Source organism: Scophthalmus maximus, chromosome 20 (assembly GCF_022379125.1).
Source record: "Scophthalmus maximus strain ysfricsl-2021 chromosome 20, ASM2237912v1, whole genome shotgun sequence".
In the NCBI taxonomy this organism is placed as follows: domain Eukaryota; kingdom Metazoa; phylum Chordata; class Actinopteri; order Pleuronectiformes; family Scophthalmidae; genus Scophthalmus; species Scophthalmus maximus.
The window spans coordinates 13,679,163-13,692,261 of NC_061534.1; the positions used below are offsets into that span (position 1 = coordinate 13,679,163).

The 13,099-nt window shown below is 40.8% G+C and overlaps 2 protein-coding genes across 4 annotated transcripts; both read right to left on the minus strand.

Annotated features, from left to right (window-relative positions):
• Window positions 1–1,455: 1,455 nt before the first annotated feature.
• Window positions 1,456–7,928, minus strand: cacfd1 (calcium channel flower domain containing 1). Its single transcript, XM_035608258.2, has 5 exons — window positions 7,295–7,928; window positions 5,624–5,696; window positions 4,595–4,720; window positions 4,345–4,452; window positions 1,456–3,895 (listed from the first exon to the last, which is right to left on the minus strand). Exons 1-5 carry the CDS (start codon window positions 7,401–7,403, stop codon window positions 3,805–3,807), a joined length of 507 nt encoding a protein of 168 aa, XP_035464151.1. The 5' UTR covers window positions 7,404–7,928; the 3' UTR covers window positions 1,456–3,804.
• Window positions 7,929–8,675: 747 nt separating this feature from the next.
• Window positions 8,676–12,686, minus strand: ptcd2 (pentatricopeptide repeat domain 2). Of its 3 annotated transcripts, XM_035608257.2 has the most exons (10): window positions 12,370–12,686; window positions 11,001–11,093; window positions 10,778–10,907; window positions 10,456–10,573; window positions 10,263–10,341; window positions 10,088–10,179; window positions 9,868–9,981; window positions 9,698–9,772; window positions 9,496–9,609; window positions 8,676–9,225 (listed from the first exon to the last, which is right to left on the minus strand). In XM_035608257.2, the coding sequence occupies exons 1-10, from the start codon at window positions 12,485–12,487 to the stop codon at window positions 9,004–9,006; spliced, it is 1,155 nt and encodes a 384-aa protein (XP_035464150.1). In that variant the 5' UTR covers window positions 12,488–12,686; the 3' UTR covers window positions 8,676–9,003. The 3 variants fall into 3 exon arrangements, with proteins under 3 accessions (XP_035464150.1, XP_047185430.1, XP_047185431.1); XM_047329474.1 differs by lacking the exon at window positions 12,370–12,686 and having other exon boundaries at window positions 10,778–10,878; window positions 11,001–11,099; XM_047329475.1 differs by lacking the exon at window positions 12,370–12,686 and having other exon boundaries at window positions 10,778–10,881; window positions 11,001–11,099.
• Between the last annotated feature and the right edge of the window lie 413 nt (window positions 12,687–13,099).

The following is a 13,099-nucleotide window of genomic DNA, read 5'->3' on the forward strand; positions in this document are numbered from 1 at the left end:
TGTGTCTGTCTGTCACGTGCATGTACTATACCTGTTCTAAACTTGGGGGGGCTGGATCCAATCCCAGCTGACATTGGGACAGGGGGCGGAGTTCACCCTGGACAGGTCGCCAACACAGCGCAGGGCCAACATACCGAGACAAACACACTATCCATCCATCCATCATCTACCGCACTGGGCGAGAGGCGGGGTTCACCCTGGACAAGTCGCCAGCCTATTGCAGGGCCACATACAGAGACAAACAACTATTGACTCACATTCACACCTACAGTCAATTTAGAGTCTCCAATGAACCTAACCCCATTCTGCATGTCTTTGGACTGTGGGAGGAAGCCGGAGAACCGGGAGAGAACCCACGCATACACGGGGAGAACATGCAAACTCCACACAGAAACGCACCCTGGTTGGTTCGAGACGGGTTCGTACCAAGAACCTTCTCGCTGTGAGGCGACACTTTCCTGCAGAAAGAGCAATGTGCAATCAAAAAACAGTGGTGTCAAACACTTTTCATACATTAAATTAGTTTGTTGTGTTTGTATCATTTTTGGAATGCAGGATTGTGAGTGAGGTTGACTTTTGTTTTTTTGAGTTTTTACTTTGTGGTATTACTGATTTTATTCAAGGATGTATTTATTTGAGTGTGTGTGTTTTCAGATCTGTAAATATGACAAAAGGGCAATCATAACTAAATCCCACTAATCTACACTCAATGTGCAATTATATATATGTATATACATATATTTTAACGGGGGATGTGACAAAGCAACTAAGACAAAGCAGATAGATAAATAAATAGATAGATAGATAGATATAGTTTCCTTCTATGATTGGTTGACCCACAGTGAAGATCTCCCAGAAATAACATTTTTCATGGGCACACCAAGCGGTCCCATTCACGACCATGAAACAGGAAATAAAAAAAAAAAATAGATTGCAAATAAATTAGATGTATACTTGAATCCTCAAGGATGTACTAGTTCTGGCTCTACAACGTCAGTTTTCAAGAGCCATTCATGTGACGAACCCTGTTTCAGACGAAAGACAAAATATTAAAAGCACTGCACTGAAAAGGATTTCCTCTGCTGCCTTCTTAGGTTCAATGGCGATAAACAGGATTCACAAGCTAGAAAAGACATCAGCCCTTTGATATGCAAGTTTTCAAAGCAACAATTGACGCTGAACGAAGATTAAGACCAACCTGTGCCAAAATCACAGGTGCACTGGTTTCAAAAGACACATTATGAAAATGTGCTCTGCTTAGTGATTTTGTGTATAGCAATGTATGCACAACTAGTTTGGCACTAGAAGGATGTAGTCATTCATCTGCCGATACAAATTCAAATTCCTTAAATTTAAGATTAACATACGGAAACTGCACAGTTTACTTTGGTGTGATGTGGACACTTGAAACCTCACATATTCAAGTGCTCAAAACATATGAAGCCAAAGCCATGGTAGTAGAAGCATGTGTTTTAATTCACAATAGGATGAGGATTCACAGCATTGCACACATCATACACATATCCCTTACAGAAGAGGACACACAATAAAAACTAAAATAGACAGGTGGATGGACAGCTTTGAACTAAAGCAGTCTTCGCGTGTTATTAAAACTGTATGAGTGTGTAGTGTCAGACCGTAGCACATTGCTGGTGTGTACCTGGTGTTTAACCACTTGTGAGCACTGGGCGTGGACGTTTAAAATGCTCCACAAATATTTTGCCATTGGCTCTGGTATAGTGATAGCGTCATGCTTGTTTACATTATGTACGCCATTTTATTAACTGCATCTGCACGCTGTGCATTGTCAAGTATGACACCTGAGAGTTGGTGTGGTAGTGTGCAAACATAGAAAAACACAGTCACTGACCAGGCGGGTAACAGACGTGAGCTTGACACAGCTGTAAGAGGTACGTGCAGGCAAGTTATTCCCAAAGCATCCTGATCACAGATGATAAAACAGAGGGAGGGCGACAAAAACAACACAAACTGTATATTGCCGGCCACTCATTTCAGTGACGAAGGCAAGTCGTGGCTCTGATGATTGTTTGGGATACAGAGCAAAACCAACTCACCTCCCCCTCATTAAAACGTGATGGGTAATGGAAGAGTAATGTACTTATTAAGACTCAAAATCAAACATAATTCAGGAACTGAATTTAAAGGAAAAGGTACCACACAGTTGAAAAAATGTAAATTAAAATTAGCGCACTTTCCAGTTTTCTGTACGACCAAATCTGCAGCCACACTCTGGCTACCGGCTGCTCCGACAGAAGCTTGTGTATGTAAACAAGTAGGGCCCATGCACCGAAAGCTTTTTACAAAATACCCCCTGAATTCATGCTACGTAGTGTTTAGTAAAGCAGTGCTTTAACAGTGCTTAATCCAAAAGGGGTCAATGGTCATTCTTAAAGCACAAAGAATAACTAAGTCAACTTATCTTTGGGTCTACCAGATACATTCCCTGATGAGAAAAACATCTCCAATGCCCATAGAAGTTCATAAATGCTTTCATGCTGCAGGTCAGAGTTGTATGTGTGCAGCTGAAATGCCCTCCGTTTGCATGGGGGTACTAATCATTTGTATGATGTGCCTCGTGGGCACATTGGGGTGGGGTTTTCCAAAGATCCTTTTCGGAAATTCAATAGTTTCGTTTTGGATCACAGTAAATTCTACTCTACAAAAAGCACAATGCTTTTATATAACAACTGTTTCTAGTCTAAATGCAGCAGCTTGGAGTGTGTGACTCAGAATAATACACGTCAGAGGAAATTCTTAAATCCTACTCTGTACTACATGATTTTATGATATACATGAACCTATCTAGTAAAAACCACTCATCGAAGGAAACAGATTTCCTAAAACAAAAACAAAAAACCCTGATACTCAAGTCTTTTGCACATGATTAAGAGTAACAACAAATAAACACTTGGACATCAACTCTAATGTCCTCTTAATCTGTATTAAGTAAGACCCAAATCATGAATAGAAATAGAACACTTCTAATAGTTGTCTGCATTGTTACCTCAAATGACTTTGAATGCAAAAGAGTTTCTCTTCTATCAGGCCGTCACCAACGAAGGAACATTCAAGGGGACCAGGGTGTTACCCTGAGTTTCAAAATCAAAAAAAAAAAAAAATGCATTTATAATTTCACAATCATTCAATGCAAATGCCACCAATGTCACCGGAAACCCCACTCCCCCAAACTTGGCAACGATAAGGAAGTTAGAAAATTTTGTATCAATATTTGGACAGTGCTGGCAAAAAAAAAAGACAATACACAGATCAAATCTGAACCGCATGGATGTTTTTCTTCATCCGCAGGTTTTACAAGACAGGCCCCAAACTCATAATGAATAACCTGAAGTCAATTATTTACATTTTACAATCATAATTCATTTCTATCCAGATTTCCTGAAAGGATCTTGAGTCCCAAAGTTTACCTCACGTTTCTTTCCGCAAAAAGGGTTTAAAACCAACAGCAGCAAACAAAAAAGGAAGACACAAAGTAATAAAATATAACCCATCATTTTTTTTTTTTTTTAAATCCAAGGTTTTCAGTCAAGGAGATTAATAAAACACCAGGTACCAAATAATGGACTGAGTCCAACATCAGTCTGTTGGGATGTTATTAGGTCACAAGAATGCAGCAATCACAAGGGAATATATACAGTAAACTCAGTACCGTTGTTATGTAGTGACAGAAATGACAGTGAAGAGGAGGTAGGGTGGATGGAGGACAGGAACTTAAAGAGCTGAAGAAGAGAGGAGGAGGGGGAGGATGTTGGAATGGTGAATGCCTCACTCAGGAGCGCCGTTTGCCGTTCCTGCCATCTTCTCCTCATCGCCCTGTTTCTGGTGCTGCAGTCTGGCGTAGGTCACAGCGTCTCCCCTGAGAAAGTAAAATAAGAGGAGGGTCGGGATTGCGAGAGAAGGATGGCAGCAAAAAAAAGTTATGAGGAGGGAAAGGTGAGTAGAAACAAAATGAAAGGAAAAGGCAGGTGTGATGGGACAATGTTAATCACAAGGTTATCACACGGTTGACCTTGTCCAAAGTTAATCTGCATGAAAAACGAGGCTCATTAGAATTGTTACATCTTCCATGCATACAATCAAAATCTTATTAGCTGATATTAATGTGGCATAATGCATTTAATATGGGAGCCTGTTATAACATTTTAGAAGTGAGGGTTTTATGGGCGAGACATCAAGACAATGAGTAATTACAAAATGTCTGTACTGCACAGCTTATATTCAAAATTAAACTGAACATAACAGCTTTTTCTGATGATAACCAAGTGCTTTGATATACGTTGTTACAACTACTACCAGACATCTTACTTTTTGCCTAAAGATGCAAGGCCGTACAGAACTCCTGTAGCAAAGGCGATGGCATTCCCAAACAAGGTGGTAAAGGAGAAACTCAAGAACACGGGAAACAGAGCCATCCTGGAAACCGAGGAGACAACGACAGAGTGAATCAATCACATCAGTGTATGGTGTAGAACAAAAACAACCACATTCCGTAAAGTTTGTCGAACACAGTCTCCAATGATATAAGCTATGTTGTACAATGCATAGTTCTTCTCACCCACAGTAGAAGATGGCTTTTTGCCACGGCTTGAATTTGTCTGCCCGGGCTGCAATTGCATTCGCAAACTCTATGAACTGGCAGCAGAACGGGACTTCACACAGGAACAGCACGAAGGCATTCAACCTACAGACGGGAGGAGGGGGCAGAAATACAGCAAAGAATCATCCTGAGCACTTTCCGCTCAAACACTGTACATCCGAGCCTCAAATGTTGGAGGTCAGGAGGACGCGGCAGACGAATAAAGAGACGAATCAACATGAAACCAATCAATATTTGTCATTTTTTCCCAGCAAATGGGAGACAGTGTTTGTTCATGAGGTTTTCATCCCTCTCATGCAAATACGTTTTATTTCTAGGGGAAATGTGAAGGATCTACCTGATGAAAACAAAAACAAAACCCAGTAACAGTGACAAAGGCCCATCGCTCATGTCCATTTCTTTAAAATATGGCAAAAATATCTGTATTGTAATTAACATGAATCAATCTTTTAGAATTGTCACAAAACTAGTGATGCAAACAGGTTCCTAGCAGCGTCGAAAAACTAACCATCTGTGGCAAAAAAAGAAAAAAAAACTGTTCTTAAAAACTCATGTTTACAATTCGGAACAAATCACTGCAGCCTTTGGCCCAATATGTTCACACCAAAAAGTTCTCTACAACTTAGCAGTGTTGAAGGTCAGGTACGTGGCTACATGAGACAACTGCTTGTAAGGAAATACTGTACAAATAAATAATCTAAACCTATAATATATATATATATATATTACAAAAACTAGCTCTGCACTAAAGTTCTGATCGATCATTCATGTTTAGGACGGTTTGTATGTGTCTTTCAGTTCATGCTCAATTAAACTCAACTTGAACCAGCACAAAAAGACACCTCAGTCAAACTGCAACAGAGCAATTCAAGGATGGTCTTACTCTCCAGATTAAATTATCAGGTTTGTTTTCAGACAACCATATTCTGAAAGCAACATGGACCTGAGCATCCATGTTTATTAAGTTTAACAGTGTTCAAGACTTACACCATCCACACTCCCGCAGCAATGTTTAGAGGGTTCACAGTGACACAGTTCCACACCCCTGAGACGGCACAGGCTGCGTAATTAGGACAAAAAAAGAGACAAAGGAAAAGATCAGTTATACAGAATTATTAGGCACTCCACTTACACTACCCTTTTCCTTTGGGATTAATAAAATACCATCTCCCTCTCCCCATTTGTCTACATTATATTTATGAAATATCTCAGAGAAGTTCAGATCTTATGGAAGTGGCTGTTAAGAGATTCAGATCAATCACTCCTATTTTGTAAACTTTGATAACTACATACTAGTCTTGATATTCAATGATTATCCATGGTTTGAAATATGTACTGAATATACTGCCATGAAAGGAGCTGCAGGTATACCAACAAGCAGGTTAATTGGTATGTGTGTCCAAAATGTAGTCCAAGAGCTGCAAAAAAATTATTGTGCACACATGGTCGTCTGTGTTGAGGAATTTTGGTCTATCCTCCCTGAGAAAACTGAAGATGAGTCTTCTCATGCACCAAGCAAGGTCATCTTATCTATGGCAAGCCGAAACAAGTCTCACTCGAGGCGCATAGTCGCGGGGAGATGATGACATTACTCTAAACTAAATACACTACAGAGACCGGGGATGGGCAGACTATCTTAGGACGCCGCACACTGCGAACCTGTTGATCTGTGTAGCGAACCGGAAGTCTCCTCAATATTGAGCTCTTATAATAAATACTTCTGCTTAAGACATCCACGGTTTCCGTCTTCCTGGATCAGCATCCACTCCATCTATTATTCCATTTCAGTCTGTACTTGTGTCTCGGGGCTGAAACTCCACAGTGTGGATGGAGGGTAAATAAGCGTGGTGTCTGTTCGGACTTAGGGGCCAGACAAGCTCACAGTCAGCGTCACAAAGTGTGGAACGCACTGTGTAGCATATCCTGCTCCTCGAGGAAAAATCCAGCCTCCTAAATAATACAGAGGCCATTGAATATGCATTGCCGCCAGTCGCTTAATGTGACACAGGCACTGGGAGTCTGGTGTCACTGCTGTGAAGGGGAGATGGGGAGAGGGGGGGGGCTGCAGTGCTGCTGTGAATCTGCAAAGCAAGCTGGTTAAAAAGACACTTATGCCACTGACTGAATTCTTCGGGGGTCGGTTTATCACAGGGCCGCGGTGTCGTCATATCATGAAGTTTGATTAGGAAAGACAAGCAGTTTTCTTGGGTACAGGGCACGTCGCCAGGCGCACAGGCGGTGCCCGGCGGTGACGGGGGACAATGGGCTGGGACAAAGCTTTTGTCTGGCTCTGGCTGAGCGGTTGAAAGTGGGGCATTTAACCAAATAAAAAAACCCCACTTGTTTCTTTTCTCAATGAAGAGCAATCTGATGCACTGTCCCTCCTTGTGTCTGCCCTGACCCTCGTATTAATCCAGAGCTGAAAACAAAAAAGGCCCACAAAATACAGCAGGATGGAGTCTGCTGACGGGACAATTAATATTCAGACTGCCTGCCACAGGAACACAGCACAAAGAGACTGGACGCCATTGACAAGTGGCACGCAGCGCACTCGTCAGTTGCATGCACTACACATGGTGTGTTTTTCAAATTTTAAACTTTAAAAAAAAAAAAAAAAAAAAGACAAAAGAAAATCGTCTTTTTTTGACAACCACTTACATACTCCACCCAAAACCCCGGCTATCTTGCAGAGCCACCGGTACCACCACGTCATGCCGTCGTCGTCCGGGGAGGGCTTAGTGGCCGCTGCGGTCTCTTCGGAGCTCATGGTGGGCTGCTTGTTGTTGTTGTTGTTGTTGTTTGCCCCTGCTAGCTAGATGCTACACAGAGCCAGTGTTTACAGATGTTGGCCCGACACCGACCGAACAATCGCTAAGTTGAAGTTAGCTCGTCTCAATAAACTACCTGCTAACTTGCTAATTACAAGTGGTACCAGACGTATTTAACACTTGCTAGTATCTAAACATATATATATTTTAAAATCTTGTCTTTTCTTTTGTCTGCTCCTGCTGGGGCCAGTTGCCTGATGCTACCAGCAGCTGTTCATCCCCCCACCCACCGTCAGTCAGCGCCAGCAGCTAACCGACTAGCTGATGCTAACAGGCTCCGCCACCAGCTGCCGCCAGGAGCCGATATCACCGGAGCCTCCGTCCCGCTGCGCCTCAGCTGTCGAACGTGTGAACTAAGAAACGAACCCCTCGGCGCGTTTTCTGTTGCTTCACAACTATAGTTCTTCCGCTGCGCTTCGTGTTCGGGTCGTCCAAGTGGTCACCAGGGGGTGCGCGGTGCATTGTGGGAGATATGTCACGTACGTCACGCTTTGTTTACATGTGTCGCGATCAGCTGCTGTGGGCTCGCGGTTTTTAACGTTTCCGTGCATCAAAGATTCAAAATGTATTATTCTTATTTTCTATATTTTTTGCAATTCGTATAGTTTACATTTATTTGTGTAGATATTGTATATATTTTTTTAAGTGTTTTGTGTGAAACGTACTGCTGTTACACCCGAATTTCCCAGCTTGGGATAAATAAAGTAACTATCTATCTATCTATCTCCAGAATCCGTCCATGCTATTCTAACCATTTTGTTGAAAAAAAAAAATGTTGTCCACAGCTTAATTTAAATACATTTTACCATGTTTTCTTTATAGCAACTATGACATTTCCTATTGCAGTAGCATAAATTACATATGTCCTTGTTTTTTCTCCCTAATTCTGTATGCAAATATGAAAACACTAATATGGCAAATATAACTGAAAATGAAAATATGGGACTTAAATACACTTAAAATGTGTAACTTCTAGCTTCAGTAAATCTAAATTACCATAAAGCTGATGGTATTTTTTTCTCTCAAGGTAGTTACGAGTGGTTGATTGTTTTGAAAAGACCTTCAGGGCTGTGGTAAGTGCCGTTAAACTATATTCCACCAGGTATTGATTTTTTTGGATAAAAGGATGTAATGTGTTTGTAATGGATGAGAGTCACAACATGTTGGCTGCTCCTGTACAGGTTACAAGATACATAAACATTAAAGCAAAACAAATAATACTTTTTTATTATTAAATGCCACATTCTTTTTTTAATCACTCACTCACACTTGGAATACAAGCACTCTTCTCAAATCACTCACGTTATCCATATGAGATCCTTTTAAGGCGACGTCTCTGTCTCTCTCTTTTTTTTTTTTAAATGCCTGCTTCTCCTGGACTGTGACCCCTTTCATTAAATGTTGGATAGGGGGACAAAAAAAGGACCAAAATCCAATATGTAGAGGGATGGCTGCGTCAGTGTTTGAGAGGTAGATTTGATACTATTGACAAAGTCCCCTGTGTGTTAAAGAAACCAGGTGTAACACTGAAGACAGTCCTCATTCTGACAGCAGGATGGACTGTAGTGGCCTCAGAGTCCTCCGGCTGTACCTCCTCTCCTCCATTATTGGCGCTAGCTTACTCTTCTCTTTGGGCGTGCGGCACAGCATGTCGTCGAGGGTCTGCTGAGACACCTGACCAGCTTGTTCAAGCTGAGTCACTATCTGTTCCACTTTCATCATATGCGGTCCGCCCTTAGTCTGCAAGCGCAGCACATCCACCTGTGAAAGAGGTCATCAGACAGTTATTTTATTTTTTTACAGATCAATCTCTGTAGCTTGTACTGATTATTTTAACTGTTATTTCCTGATCATTCTGGTCAACAAGTTGAATAAAGGTACCTTAGGTTTTATATTCTTCTGTTGACAGAATAAAATTGTATAGTAATTTTATAAAAACAAACTCTAAGCCAGGATGCGAGCACAAATGTATTTAAGTTAAGCATGAGTAGCATCTGTGTCATTGAGCAAACATTCATGTGCTAAACTTACCACCTCCCGTGAAAATTCAGGCTTCCTTACAAAAGAAGGGCTTTTAGGCGACACAGTTGCAGACAGGATGGACATGGCCCCGTCCACTGCTCCTGACACAGCTAGTATTACAACCTGAATAAAAAATAAAAAAAACAATAATGATAAATGAACAATAACAGCAATAATGTATGATATAATATATGTTATGATGGAGCCTTACTTTAAAATTTTGGTACAATCTGTCATCTGTTTTCGTAATTTGTGAATAAAATGACTCGGCTTTTTTAATGTCACTCTGGGGAAAAAAAGAAAGACAACAGATTATTAATGATGGTTTCATATTCTATTATTGCATGAATGAAGGTAATATAATTTTTTTTTATTACTAACCTGCTTAAGTGCTAATGCTACAGCAAAGTAGTAAGCATGTCTCGCGATGAAGTACCCCTTGCTCAGCTGGTCGTCTATCAGAGAAGCGAAGATTTGGTAGGACTCTGTTGTGTTCTGACCAACATGAAACAGGACATAATCTTACAACAAACATCTGATACATTCTATAAAACAAACTCTCCTTTTATTAAAATTGTATATCAAAACATTCAAATGTTACCAGTTTATAGCAGATGCCAGCTGTCAGTAAAACTGTGTCTTTATTGAACTGTACACCTTGTTTCCACATGGTCCTCAATACCTTGAGAGCATCTGCAACAATTATTGTTTGCAATATTATGAGCATGTAGTAATCATTTTAGAAAAACAAACAGTTGAAGATTAATTTCACTTACCTTCAAAAGATTCTTTTATGAATAACATGTCTATGGCAATGTTAAAGGACGTTGTGTCGTTGAAAAATCCATTCATACTCTGTTCAGACAAGTGGGAGAAAATTATATTTTATAAAAAAATGTTTTACACAACTGGAACATAATTTTAAACACTTTGTCAATAGTCAGAGTAGTGGCTGATGTAATGTTTTACCTCATCTGTTAGTGCAGCAACAGCCATGTCCTCCTGACCCAGCTCATAGCACAGTCTCATGAAGAGAGGACCAAACTTAAACTCTCCAAATGCCATATTTCGGTTCTCTGAATGATACCTTGAGTGCAAATTTAAGGATCATCTATACAGAATGAAGAAACTTAATAAATGCTGACAGTCAAAGCCACATTGGAGACATGGATTGTTTTTGCGCCATGCAGAGAGTATAATCAAATTTCCTTATTTTTTATGTGTAAAAGTCAGAAGGTCTTGCAAGGTTTGTTTGTGCGGTAGAAAACTGTCAGTAAATTATGTACTATACCTATAGATGGCATCTTTGGCTATCACCATGTCATCCGCAGACTGGCACAGGTGAAGAAGCAGCTTCAGCTCATCTCTCAGGATCAGCTCATTCTTTTGAAGCTTCTTACCGAATAGTTCAATAAAATTTCCTTTAAAATTAGGTAATAATATAAGCCATTTTCATATTGTGACATGATGCAATTTTACTGCAGCTATAGTGCCAGTGACAAGAACTACATCACCTTTCAATCCAGTGGCGAGGTGAGCTACTTCCAGCTTCTTTTGCTGAAAGTTTTGGAGTTTGATCACATTTTCTGACAACAGATGCCTCTTGGCTGCAGAGAAAACAGTCAGTCAGATGACAGCAGGTATAGAAATGAAGTAATGTTATGGGTACTCAATATCTTATCCTTTTAAGAAAAGCTTTCTCCTTTGACAGGCCCTGATATCATAAGTTGGCCTTGCTGGATACGAGGCTGATTATCAACCAAGCACAACAGGCAACTGCCCAAAAGCCCTCTGCATATTTTATACACTTTTGAGTCTCAGATGTGTTACAGATGTGCACCTCTGTAAACATTATTTGCTTTATCATGTTGCTGACTGCAGTCTTGAAGAGGGATGCTGTGTTAAACTCTAGATTGTTTATCTCATGTTAAAATGTTGCTGAAATATTCCTCAATTTAAAAAAAATTAAAAAGAAAAAGAACCGAACTGTATGTATGTATAGAGTAATAATTACGTTTGTATGATTGCTATTGATTGATGTAATTATATAAAGGTATAATTGATTTTTTTTTTATTTGTAAAAGAAAGGAAGTCAAAAAACGGGCTGGCCATCTGTATTGATGTTATTCATATGAAAGGAACAGGCAATATAAGATTTTTCTTTCAAGGAATGTGTATTGCTTTTTTGTAGAGTTGGTTTGGGTTACACTGAAATGAACAAAATAAATCCTTTTGAAATATGAAATTTGTGTTCAATCTTCCCATCTTTTGCTGTGTACCGTAATTGACAGTAAACCTGGGGCAAGGTGGTATAATCCATCGCAGGAGTAATGCAAGGCTGCAACCAACTGTTAATCTCGTCATCAAGTTTGACGATTACCAGGAATCAGTGGATATTTTTCTTTTTATTCACTGGATTCCAAATCAACGTTATCATGTCAGCATTGGCCCCACTGTCACTGAAAGTACATTCATATTTTTAAGGCTGTAACAAGTGCCTTTTGGCACTTTGATTGATTGGATGACAAATCATTTGTGAGACTCCATGACAGTTACATTCTGTAAGTGTTGTTGCGATTGTTGCCCTTGACGAAGATGATTGGACCAGAGTTTATACGTATTTAGCCGTGGGCCTGAAATGTTCCCAGCTTTTACCAACTCTGCTGTGTAAATCCAGTGTAAGGATTTTGTTGCCAAGCACAGCACGGCAGCGCGGACTGTTGAAGCAATGACAGCCAGGTCATTATTGTATTTAAACGGTTACACTCTGACTGTACGCCCGGAGGCTAATCACATGGTGCTAATGTAGCTTCTTCTCTGTCCGCGAACCAGCCAGTGTCACCGGACACCTGTGATTCAGACAGGACCGAGTGGTCGTCTTACCTCCAGTGCAGCTCTCCAGCCATCCCCGCTTTGGACGAGCGAGCAACACGCGCGTACGAACAACACGCGACGCACGTAGCATCGACCAGGAACATTCACCGAGTCTCCTCAGCGCCATTTTGCCCACTGACCGTACCACGGCGACGAGCGCACCGGGGGGTGTTTAACGACGTGTTAGAAAGTTTAACACGCCCGTTGATGCCCAAGATAGTGAACCAGAAGTTTCAAATGTACGAACTCCCAATGCGCATTTCAATTTGGCAAGGAAAATCTATCTACCTGTCAATTATTAAATTCATAATACGCAGTTGGCAGTTGGTATCGTCCAACATGGCAGCGAGTAGCGCATCCGCTCCCACTGTGGTACATCCACAAGTGCCGGACTACAAGTTCTCACGTCCACATCTTTAACGTTATCATTTGTTTGTAGTCGATTATACTCGGTGAACATTTTTGTTTTTGTTTTCTTCACCTGAAATGTGATAGGCATTTTCGTGCCTCCGACCAACGCAGCCGCTATAAACGTGTTCACGATTGGACCAGCAGGTGGTGCTGTCTCACTGTGATTGAAGCGCGTGGGGCGATGCGTTTTGGGGATCACCGTTATGTTTAATATATAAGCGCCTTGTTAGTCTCTCGTTCATTGTCAATGAGTATGTATTTGCTCATGTATGTGCAGGTAAAGTCTTTTACATTTTTGGCCCAACATGAAAAAGCAGAACGTACTCAG

Bases quoted from the DNA above. Each gene is read 5' to 3' on its own strand.
- cacfd1 (XM_035608258.2), bottom strand. From the start codon at position 7,403: ATGAGCTCCGAAGAGACCGCAGCGGCCACTAAGCCCTCCCCGGACGAC. The intron at 5,697-7,294 runs GTAAGTGGTTGT...CTAATTACGCAG, and splicing joins CGGGGTTTTGGGTGGAGTAT to CCTGTGCCGTCTCAGGGGTG. The intron at 4,453-4,594 runs GTGAGAAGAACT...CTCGGTTTCCAG, and splicing joins AAAGCCATCTTCTACTGTGG to GATGGCTCTGTTTCCCGTGT.
- ptcd2 (XM_035608257.2), bottom strand. From the start codon at position 12,487: ATGGCGCTGAGGAGACTCGGTGAATGTTCCTGGTCGATGCTACGTGCG. The intron at 10,908-11,000 runs GTGATGTAGTTC...CTAATTTTAAAG, and splicing joins CCTCGCCACTGGATTGAAAG to GAAATTTTATTGAACTATTC. The intron at 9,982-10,087 runs GTAACATTTGAA...CATGTTGGTCAG, and splicing joins CTGGCATCTGCTATAAACTG to AACACAACAGAGTCCTACCA.